At 42.9% G+C, this 12,543-nt stretch overlaps 1 protein-coding gene across 1 annotated transcript in view; it reads left to right on the top strand.

Annotated features, from left to right (window-relative positions):
• Nucleotides 1-12,543, top strand: part of LOC121280021 (docking protein 4-like) — a 117,612-nt gene that overhangs the window by 30,841 nt on the left and 74,228 nt on the right. Inside the window, exon 2 of the mRNA XM_041191650.1 lies at nt 11,953-12,060. Coding sequence (XP_041047584.1) covers nt 11,953-12,060 — 108 coding nt within the window. The remainder of the gene's footprint in view (nt 1-11,952; nt 12,061-12,543) is intronic.

Below are 12,543 nucleotides of genomic sequence, written 5' to 3'. Positions count from 1 at the left end.
TCTCTGTCAGGTACTTCAGGATATCCCCCAAATTCCTTCCAACTTTCTAATTTGGCATCCTTTAATCAGCTTACTTTCCAATTTATTAGCAGCTAATAGAATCTCTGTAATAAAGGACTTCCACTCCTATTAAGATTGCCAGATTGCTTTCTAGTCCTCCTTGTTAAGCTACAGCCTCTACTCACATTCCTCTCCCTCTCTGGACTATTACTATATGAATGTCCTCCCATGCAAGCAGAACCACGTTTCCACATCTTTACCTCAGTTTGCCAATTGATAGGTCTCGTCTCCTGTCCTTCATCCTGCACACTTGGGCAATGTTTGTATTTACTAGTGGCCTTTCCTTCTCTCCCTATGATAGTGACATCCCTCCACACACTGGTCCCTTCTGGCATGTATCTTATCTTTGTTCCTATGTTGGCTAGTTACCCTTTTGGATAAATAACATTCTTCTGTACCTCAGTATTACTTTGTTCATAGTCAGTCAACCCTGTATCTGCCATCATCCACTCCTCATAACTATTCAGTGTATGTTTATGTGAAGTGCATGGTGCCTCCTCACGTTCTATGTCCTGTTCAGAACCTGTAAAGGTATAGTCAGTACCAATTAACCGTGAAGAACGTACCCTAACAGTTTGATTACCGTTACACAATTACTACTTATCCATTGCTCCAGGTCCTCCCTTTTATAATATACCATGTCTCCTTGTCTAACCTGTATTCTTGATGGTCTTATACAGTACCGTAGGGCCTGCCGAATTTTCTCTGAAACCTCAGCTTTAATGAAAGCTTTTCTGCCTGCATGCAAAGCGTTCAGATGAGCAGAACAAAAAAAAAAAAATGGAGCTAATGCTGGTCCCTTCTAGAGCAGAGGGAGCATCTGACAACAGAGGTAACTTTGGATTTACATCAACTGATATGGACTGTACCCCCCAACCATTTGCAGAGAGTTCTTCGCATGCACCACCCATGCTAGTGCCATTCGCAGTTTACAATCTGGTTGATCAGCTGATATTTTATGTAACACATCATCTATTACTGCGTGGTTTCTTTCACAAAGACCATTACTAAACAGTCACTCAGCTGCAATGTGCATAACTATGATGTTTAAATTTTCACACATCTCAAAATTCCTCATTACCTCACCATTATCTGTGAGGAAATTCATTGGTGTTCCTAATCCTGTTCCCACCCATTTCATGATCTTATCGACAATGGTCCTTTTGCCTTTACTATGTATCACAGTGGATAGGCTAAATCTGGTTGCCATATCTGTGAACTATAGTATAAAATACCCCTATCCTTGTCCCAAATGTTCAATTCCATTGCCACTGCATCATTAAACTCCCTGGCTAGTGGCAAGCTCACAACAGGTCTCTGTGGTGTCTTGCGATATTTAAGGCAAATTTCACACTGAGCAGTGATTTGTTCAATATCATCATATCCTTTATCGACCAATCCTGCATCTCAAAGCAGAGTCTTTAGTTTCTGTGGCACAAACTGTCTATGTAATTTCCAAATGATCTTTTTGTCCACTAAATTCTCATTTTCAGCAGTTAATGAAACTTCATGAACTTTTTGATGAGAAATTTCTGGCTTCCTTGGTGGCAAGCAGTAATGGCCTGACTGAGTAAAACGTAGATCCACATTTTTCCCCCAAACATGACTGCTCTATCGTTCTTCATATCAAGCATCACCTGAGCCTTCGTCATCACAGATTGAATCAAAAGCGATATCTCGTGAGAAGCCACATCAGTACTGATAAACAGATTGATCCCTGCTATCTTACAAGGGAGGACCACCTGTTTGGAGGATTTTTATCTATTGTCATCTCCAAACCTGAAGCAGGTAGAGCTTTCATACTCCTTGACCTTCCGCCGGTCTGCCTCATCGAGAGAATGCAGGTAGCAGTCAAGCCAGTCCATGCAGCACACCATAGAAGTGTGACTACTGTTCAGAACTGCGCAGCTGAAGGAATCAACCATCAAGATACTCATCACCGGATTCAAACTCAGTGATCAATACAATTCCATCATGGCAGTCACCATCATCATTTTCAGTTTCAGATGAATCCACCTCATGGGTCACTTCAAAAACACAATTCCTTTGCTGTGGGCAGGTCATTGCGTTATGGTACTGGGAATCACATCAAAAACAGCGATTAACAATTCCCAGTGCATTTTGTGGGTGTAAAAATCTACGGTTACCATCCCAGACACACGTTTTGTCCCAACTCTCAAATTGGCCAGGGTTATGACCATTTTCAGACATCTTGTCATTAACCCCATCTTTGTATTGGAATCTGTGTCTAATATTTGGTCAACCGTGAAATTCAATCACCATTGAATCCTCTCTCCTTTGTTTTACAGCATAGTTGTTCGCATTTGCTAAAAAAAATGGCAGGGAACAACTGTTTCCCCAGAAATTTTTAGGGCAGCAGCCATTTGATCTAAGAGAGGTTCTTTCCCCCAGAACTGAACCTCTGTTAGTACTAAAAGACTATCAACATGGGAAATGTGAGCACAGTCCAGTAATTTAAATGCCAATACCGATTCTGGAATTTCAAGTTCAAATCTCTGTAGTCTCCTGTACCATTTATCAAAATCCATAATATATTCTTCCATGGACCAATCATCTGATTTCCTAAACCGATCAAAGATCATCCAAGCTTCATACCCTTTTTGTAGAACTTATCCAAAAATTGTATCAGACAGTTTAATCCCTCTTCATGATCCAAATCATGCACTGTCCACTCTGAAAATACCTTTCTCCTTATCTTACTTTTGACTGGTAATGATAATGCCAAAGCCATACCTTGCTTCTTCCGGGGTATAGCAGTAACCTGGGTCCTCATTTCAACTTCAGCCTTCCATTGCTTATAAGGTTCGGAGTCAAAAAATTGGTGGAGAGTCAAAGCTTGTGATTTTACACCATCCTTCCATAAATTAAATTGTCAGTAACAGTGCACTTCTTTTCCTTCAGAGGACTGAGACAGAAAGCTTCATATACAGCAATCAATCAACAAAGCTTAAAGTTCATCCTCTGCTACGACATTACTCACAATAAGAGGTTGTGGTGGAAAAATTAATCCAGGCAGGTCTCTTGTTTAAAGCTGGTTTATTCCCAAGGCAACTCCTCAGTGCTACTAACTTCCTAGTAGCTTCCACACCAAGTGTTCCAGTTGTACCTTTTTATTCTATTTAGATGGGATAGTTAATGCCCATCAGCTGTTTAACTAACATTGGTTTTAACAAGGTGATGGCCATATTAACATATGGGGGTTAGACAGGAAAGTGGAGTTGAGGCCACAATCAGGTCAGCAATGGTCTTAATGAATGGCAGAGCAGGCTCGAGGGGCTGAATGGCCTATTCTTGCTCCTGCTACAATAACACATACACTCTCACATGTTTCTGCACTCTCACATTCAAAGACACACAGACACACTCACACATTCACACACAATAAAATACAAACACACATACACACACTTTCTGACACATTCCTGCACTCTCACACTCACATTCATGCACTCACAATCAAACACACACACACTCTCACATTCACGCTGTGGTAACCTGAGGTGTAATACAACTTCAAGAGAATGTGAGCAGATTGACCACGTGACTGTAAGACCCAATAGCTGTGTCAAGCGGCTAGAGTAGGGTCTGGCTGGAGGAATACACATCATGTTAGTTCTCTGTTGTTTGTGTAAACAAATAGCATGTGCTTCATTTCACATTGGTCTCCATGTCTGCTGTATGTTGTAATTGACTTGCCTGCTGACAGATAAGTGTGTAACCGGTTCGCAAGTGAAGCGACCCCATAGTAGAATACAACAACCGGCAATGAGGCAAAACACCACCAAGTTAACAACACCAAGGAAAGCCTCGATTACTGAACCGTACTGAACCAGCCATGCCTGCAAGCCGATTGTAAGTACATTACAATTGTAAACCCTCACCGTAGTTGTCAAAGTTATCTCCCTCCAGTATGCCACAATTTGCCTGTATTGAGCGGTTTGATCAGATCACCAATGACATTATAGATAAAAACAAAAAACTGCGGATGCTGGAAATCCAAAACAAAAACAGAAACAGAAATACCTGGAAAAACTCAGCAGGTCTGGCAGCATCGGCAGAGAAGAGTACAGTTGACATTTTGAGTCCTCATGACCTTTCAACAGAACTAAGTAAAATTAAGAAAGGGGTGAAATATAAGCTGGTTTAAGTGGGGGGTGGGGTTTGTTGGGACATGCAGCCAGTGATTTTGATACTGGTCACATTATATTGAATGCCTCACGTTTTTCTTTTTGGCCAATGACATATCGGTGGAGGAGAAGGATTGGGTGATCCTCTTATTGACATGTCGTAGCAAAATATACAGCTCAATTCGTTACCCAACGCTTCAGATTCCAAGAGCTTTGATGAGTTGAAAATCTTGTGAAAAGCCACTTTCAGCCAAAACCCTCAGTAACAATGCAGCTTTTAAAATTTAGTTCAAGGTGTCGTGCCCCTGGAGAGACACTCGCTTGCTATGTAGCAGCCTTAAAACAACTGACAGAGCACTGCGAGTTCAGCATGTCAATTAAGGACATGTTAAGTGACCAGTTAGTATGTGGGATTAATGTGGGATTAATATTCAAAAAAGGTTGTTGTCAGAAGCAAATTTAGACTTCAGCAAGGCGCTGGAGTTGGTGCTCGCAATGGAGACGCAGTCAGAGATTCAGAAATAATTAAGGGAGCACAAAATGTCGTCTTTCATGTCAGGAGCGAAGCACCAGTTAGGAATGGCCTGGGAGTGCAGGGCTCTGCAGGAAGGTGGGAAACAGCCGTCATTAACAGGCCAGTGAAAAACAATAGGTTAACAGAGAAAATACAATAGTACAATAATAACGGCAGAAATGAAACCAGACAGCCTGCAAACAAATAACAATTTAAAAGAATTGAAATAACAATTTAAAGGAATTGAAGGTTTCTTCTGCCATCGTAGTGGACACATTATGCAACATTGTAAAGACAGATTGAAGCAAAATTTCAAACAAAAATGCAGAAATTGTGAAATTCATATAATGGAGGAACCAAAAGAAACAGAGTCAGATATTTACTCACTACACAACTTAAAATGGGTAAAACAGAGCCAATCTACGTGACAGTAGAAGTCAACTGAAAACCCATTCGAATGGAGGTGGATACAGGTACCTCCATGACAGTTATTGGGGAACACACAGTTAAGTATCTGAATGGAGGAGGCCTTTCACTAAAGCTGGTGCAGCTAAAGGTTTATGGTCTGTTTCTATTGTAATGTGAAGTCCTAAGCCATAGTCAGCAAAGTTCTCTCATCGCTAGGTGGCTGCTAATGCTTCCTATTTGATCACTGCTTATCTTTCCTCTGTATCTGTTAATGTTCGTGATGCATAAAGGACTGGTCTGCATTTTCCATTAATTTGTACCTGGGGAGAAGGTAGCGTAGTGATAATGTCACTGGCCTGGTCATCCAGAGGGCCAAGACACAGGTTCAAATCCCACCATGGCAGCTGGTGGAATTCAAATTCAATTAATAAATCTGGTGAGCTAGTCATTGTCGATTGTCATAAAAACCCATCTGGTTCACTAATGCCCTTTAGGGAAGAAAATCTGCCATTCTTGCTTGCAGCAATGTGGTTGACTCTGAAATGTCTTATCAAGCCACTCAGTTGTAACAAATCTCTACAAAGACTACAAAAAGGAATGAAACTGGATGGACCACATGGCATTGACCTAGGCACTGGAAACGACAACAGCAAACTCAGTCTTGTTGACCCTGCAAAGTCCTCCTTACTAACATCTGGGGGCTAGTGCCGCAATTGGGAGAGCTGTCTCGCAGACTGGTCATAGCTGCTAGACTGGGTCAAACAAACAAGACCTCATCATCACCAGTCTACCTGTCGCAGGTGCATCAGGAGGAGTGACCACCACACAGTCCTTGCAGAGACAAAGTCCTGCCTTCACATTGAGGATACCCTCCATCGTGTTGTGTGGCACCACCATTGTGCTAAACTTGGATAGATTTTGAACAGATCTCGCAACTCAAAACTGGGCATCCACGAGGCGCTGTGGGCCATCAGCAGCAGCAGAAATATACTCAATCACAATCTGTAATCTCATGGCCCAGCATATACCCCACTCTACCATTACCACCAAGCCAGGGGATCAACCCTGGTTCAATGAAGAGTGCAGGAGGGCATGTCGGGAAGGGCACCAGGCATACCTAAAAATGAGGTGTCAATCTGGTCAAGTTATAACACAGGACTACTTGGATCCCAAACAGCATAAGCAGAAAGTGATAGACAGAGCTAAGCGATCCCACAACCAATGGATCAGATCTAAGCTCTGCAATCCTGCCACATCCAGTCGTGAATTGTGGTGGACAATTAAATAACTCACTGGAGGAGGAGGCTCCACAAATATCCACATCCTCAATAAGACCATATGAATTAGGAGCAGGAGTAGGCCACTCGGCCCCTTGAGCCTGCTCTGCCATTCAATAATGAATGTAACCGCAACCTCACATTCCTGCCTACCCCCAATAACCTTTCACCCCCTTGTTAATCAAGAATCTATCCAGCTCTGCCTTAAAAATATTCGAAGACTCTGCTTTCACTGCCTTTCGAGGAAGAGAGTTCCAAAGACTCACAACCTTCTGAGAAAAACAAATTCTCCTCTTCTCTGTCTTAAATGAGCGACCGCTTATTTTTAAACAGTGACCCCTAGTTCTAGATTGTCCCACAAGAGGAAACATCCTCTCCACATCCACCCTGTCAAGATCCCTCAGAGTCTTAAAGGATTCAATTAAATCACCTCTTACACTTCTAAATTCGAGTGGATACAAGCCTAACCTGCCCAGCCTTTCCTCATAAGACAACCCACCCATTACTGGTATTAGTCTAGTAAACCTCTGAACTGCTTCTAATACATTTACATCTTTCTTTAAAAAAGGAGACCAGTACTGTACACAGTACTCCAGATGTGATCTCAACAATGCCCTGTACAACTGAAGCATAACCTCTGTATTTTTGTAATTAATTCCCCTCACAATAAATGATAACATTCTATTAGCTTTCCTAATTACCTGCTCTACCTGCATACTAGCCTTTTGTGATTCCTGCAAATAGGACACCCAGATCCCTCTGAATCTCAGAGCTCTGTAATCTCTCACCATTTAGATAAACTTCTTTTTTATTCTTCCTGCCAAATTGGGCAATTTCACAATTGCCCACATTATACTCCATTTGGCAGACCATTGCCCACTCACTTAACCTATGTCACTCTGTAGCCTCCTTATATCCTCTTCACAATTTACTTTCCTACCTATTTTTGTGTCATCAGCAAATTTAGCAACCATTCCTTTGGTCCCTTCTTCCAAGTTATTTAAATAAATTGTAAAAAGTTGAGGCCCCTGCACTGATCCCTGTGGCACACCACTCGTCATACCCTGTCAACCAGAAAAATACCCATTTATGCCAAATCTCTGCTTCCTGTTAGCTAGTCAATCTTCTATCCATGCTAGCATGTTACCCCCTATGCCATGAGCTTTTATTTTCTGCAATAGCCTTTGATGAAGCACTCTATCAAATGCCTTCTGGAAATCTAAGTAAAGTACATCCACTGGTTCCCCCTTATCCATGGCGCATGTGACTCCTTCAAAGAACTTCAATAAATTGGTTAAACATAGACCTGAATCTACCGGGAATCTACAGGCCCCGCAAGCCGACGCGTAAAATGACGGGCGGTGATGTCAGGCATGTGTCCCAGCGTCATCACATGTCATTCCGATCTTCAGGTTGGCGGGCATGCACCGGAGTCGGCTGCATACCCGCCGACCTGGCAAAGGCCTGTTAAGGCCCTTAATTACCTCATTAAAATGATTGTCATGGCTGACTGTCCAACCTGAAGGTTGTTGGACAGGCAAAAAGCCCAGGCGGCCTTCGCATTTCTCATGAAACCTCATCCACGGGCAGGATGAGGTTCCATGAAGTGTTTATAAATTAAATAAAACATTTTATTAAAATACATAAACATGACCCGGCTCATATTTTTTTCTCTTTTTGGCAATGTTTCATTATTAAATTAATCTCCCTGAGGCAAAAGAGTGCAGGCCCTGACTCATCCTCCTCCACCCCCGCCCGCAGTGGGAGTGCTCAGCGCTTCTGGGTGCGCATTACACTGGGCGGGCCTTAATTAGCCTCATTCGCTAATTCTCCCCATAATTCCCCTTTCAAAAAACCATGTTGGCTCTGCCTGATTGCCGTGAATTTTTCTAAGTGCCCTGCTATAACATCTTTAATAACAGCTTCTAACATTACAGATGTTAGGCTAACTGGCCTATAGTTTCCTGCTTCCTGTCTCCCTCCCTTTTTGAATAAAGTTACATTTGCTATTTTCAAATCTAGTGGAACTTTCTCTGAATCTAGGGAACTTTGGAAAATTAAAATCAGTGCATCAACTATCTCACTAGGCATTTCTTTCAAGACCTTAGGGTGAAGTTCATCTGGACCTGGGGATTTGTCAGCCTGCAGCTCCAACAATTTGTTTATAACTGGTGATTATAACTTTCCCAAGTTCCTCCCTCCCTTCCATTTCCTGATTTAAGCTAATTCCAGGGTGTTACTTGTGTCCTCTATAGTGAAGACCGAAGCAAAATACCTGTTTAATTCATCCGCCATCTCCCTACTTTCCATTATCAATTCCCCAGACGCACTTTCTATAGGACCAACGGTCACTTTGTTAACTCTTTTCTTATTTAAATATCTATAGAAGCTGTTCCTACCTGTCTTTATGTTGCTAGCTAGCATTGATGGGGGAGCTATTCAGTCAATGTCCAAATGCAGCAAGACCTGGACATAATCCAGGCTTGGGCTGGCAAGTGGCAAGTAACACTTATGCCACACAAGTGCCAGGCAACGACCCGTCCAACAAGAGAGAAACTAACCAGTGCTCCTTGACGTTCAATGGCATTACCGTCATTGAATCCCCCACTATCAACATCCTGGGAGTTACCATTGACCAGAAACTGAACTGGACTAGCCATATAAATACTATGGCTATAAGAGCAGGTCAGAGGCTAGGAATCCTGTGGTGAGTAACTCACCTCCTGATCTCCAAAGCCTGTCCACCATCTACAAGGCACTAGTCAGGAGCATGATGGATTACTCCCCACTTGCCTAGATGAGTGCAGTTCCAACAACACCCAAGAAGCTTGACACCATCCAGGGCAAGGTAGCCTAATTGATTGACACAAACATTCATTCCCTCTACCACTGACGCACAGTAGCAGCACTGTGTACCACGTACAGGATGCACTGCAGGAATCCACCAAGGCACCTTCGACAGCACTTTCCAAACCCACGACCACTACCATCTAGAAGGCCAAGGGCAGCAGACACTTGGGAACACCACCACCTGGAAGTTCCCCTACAGGCCACTCACCATCCTGACTTGGAAATATATCGCCGTTCCTTCACCGTCACTGGGTCAAAATCCTGGAACTCTCTTCGTAACAGCACTGTGGGTGTACCTATAGCACATGGACTGCAGTGGTTCAAGAAGGCAGCTCACCACCACCTTCTGAAGGGCAGCTAGGGATGGGCAATAAATGCTGGCTCAGCCAGCAAAGGTCACATCTAGTGAATGAATAAAGAAAAAAGTACTGCCCCCATACTAATAGACAATGTGTCTGCTGTGATAATTGTAGGTAACTCCAGAACATAAGGTGCTAATATCTCTGATGACCTTAACCTATCCTTGATTTTCTGTAATGATTTCTGATGTGCCTCTTCCCAACACCATTCCTTGTCCTGTTGTAACAACTTGTTGAACTCCACTATTTTTAAAGAATTTTTGTTACTTGATTCACCATTCCAGTGAACCTTTGTGTCTCTGTAGTGCCCTTGGAGCTGGAAATTCTTTAATGACTCTGCTCTTCAGTGGACCATCCTTTATTCCTGATGCACTCTCTATGTGACCAAGAAACCCGATTGTTGGTGGTGAAATACCCTCCTTGCTGTTGAATGTCAATCCTGCCTCTTGTAGTTTTCTCAGCGTTGCTCTCAGTCCCATGTCATGCTCAGCTCAGCCATGTCTCTATAGGTCATCCATGTGACAAACAACTCCGTGTAAGCCTTCTAAAAGATTTGATAGTATTTGTTGAATGATCTCTAGTTCAAATATTAATCAGTTAAGGGTAATCTGTTAAAACAGAATCTTCCAAATGGCGCTCTGAACGGCATGAAAAGCTCAGACTGGTCTCCTAGTGCTTTTGCCAAAATCCACTGTTAGTGTCTAATTTAGAGAATATTGAGCTCTTCCCTAATATAGCTAAACTTTCATCCACTCATTCCATTGGATGCACGTCTCTTTCCACAACTTTATTTATTTGTGAGATCCATGCATATTCTAATGGAGCCATTTGGCTTTGGAACCCTAACCATTCCCGAGCACCAACTCGTTGGATCATTTACAAGTGAAATTATTCCATGTCTTACTGAGATCTGAGTCAATCTCTTTCTTTGCCTTTGGAAGTAATGGGTGTGCAGCCTTTCTGGGTGGAAATAAGGATATTGGTTTCACTTCGGAGCTTGATGTGATACTATGCGCTGTTCTCAATTTTCCCAATCCTGTCAACAACTTCAGGAATTCTATTCTGAAGTCTCCCAATTGACATTCCCCATTCTTTATTCATCATATTCTGTGCTTGGATTCAATTCTATACATGACTCTCTGCTTAACAGTGAACAACTCTGATCTTGAGCTGTGTACAGTACTTCACTAAGCATTTTCTCTCTGTGTTTTAAAGTAGCTGTTAGTTCCCCAGAACATTCGAATCTGTTCCTCCTGGTCCGTGTAGCTTTTTGTAGGATGTTTAACCATGGTTCGGTATCTGAAAGAACTGAAACTGCTGCTCCAGTATCTAGTTTAAAGTGTGTCTTGTGACCTTCTATCAGGATCTCTGCACTCCAATAATTTCCAATAATTCTTTAATCTCTCCCAAGAAGGGCATCTCAGTGTCTTGTCAGTCTTCAACTTCATGGACTCCATTTTTTAAAAACGTTTTTCTTTTTGAGTGTTCTGCCCATTTTCCCTCCTGTGACATGCTGTCTGAAAATGAGAGAATTCCAGGCATTCATTACCCTCTGAGAGAAGAAATTCCTTCACGTCTCAGTTTTAAATGACTGCCCCCTTATTCTGTAATTATGTCCTCTAGTTCGAGATTCCCTCGCTAGTGAAAACATCTTCTCAACATCTACCCTGTCAAGCCCCCTCAGAATCTTGTAAGTTTCAATAAGATCACCCCTCATTCATCTAAACTCTGATGTTTAGCCATTCTTGAATCAGCCTAGTGAATCTCTTTTGAATTGCTTCCAATGCCAGTATAGCCTTGCTTAAATACAGGGACCAAAACTGCACACAGTGCTCCAGGTGCGGCCTCACCAACACGCTGTACAGTTTTAACAAGACTTGCTTTTTTTAAACTCCAACCCCCTAGCAATACAGACCAAAATCCCATTTGCCGCCTTAATTACTTGCTGCACCTGCATGCTAACATTTTATGTTTCATGCACAAGAGCAACCAGATCCCTCTGTGTTGCACTTTTTTTGGAGCCTCTCTCCATTTAAATAATAGTCTGCCTTTTGATTCTTATATATCACGAATTCATAATCATACTAGCACTCTCACATGCACATTTACACACCCACGTGGTCACACACTCACTCAGGTTGACGCTCTCAGCCAGTCCAGCAAGACCAGGCATAGGAATTGGGGTGAAGAGGCTGTAAGGTCATTTCCACCCTGAGCCGGATCTTTGAGTTGAATCTGTTTTGGACTGAGACATGTTCTCTGTGTATACCCTGTGCTGAGTTGAGAGGATCAGCTCCTTATTGATGTTCCCTCACACTCTTTGGTTCTCCTTTTAGATCTACCGACGGTGTTGGCTCATCTTTAAAAAATCATCAAGCAAAGGACACCGAAGACTAGAGAAATATCCAGACGAGAAAACAGCCAATCTCAGAGGGAGTCCCAAGGTAAAGGCCAGGGTGACCCATAGACCCTCATACTAACCTTCACACTGACCCACACACTGACCCACAAATTGATCCTCACACTGACCCACACGCTGACGCTCATACCAACCCACACACTGACCCACACACACTGACCCTCACACTAACCTTCACACTGACCCACACACTGACACACAAATTGACCCTCACACTGACCCACACACTGACTCTCATACCAACCACACACTGACCCACACACTGACCCACGCACTGACACACAAATTGACCCTCACACTGACCCACACACTGACTCTCATACCAACCACACACTGACCCACACACTGACCCACACACAGACCCTCACACTGACCCTCACACTGACACACAAATTGACCCTCACACTGACCCTCACACTGACCCACACACTGACACTCATACCAACCCACACACTGACCCACACACTGACCCACAGACACTGACCCGCACACTGACCCTCACACTGAC

The sequence above is a fragment of the Carcharodon carcharias genome, chromosome 7, assembly GCF_017639515.1.
Source record: "Carcharodon carcharias isolate sCarCar2 chromosome 7, sCarCar2.pri, whole genome shotgun sequence".
Lineage (NCBI taxonomy): Eukaryota > Metazoa > Chordata > Chondrichthyes > Lamniformes > Lamnidae > Carcharodon > Carcharodon carcharias.
Note: the sequence above shows the minus strand (reverse complement) of the source record. Positions and strands in the feature narration are given on the sequence as shown.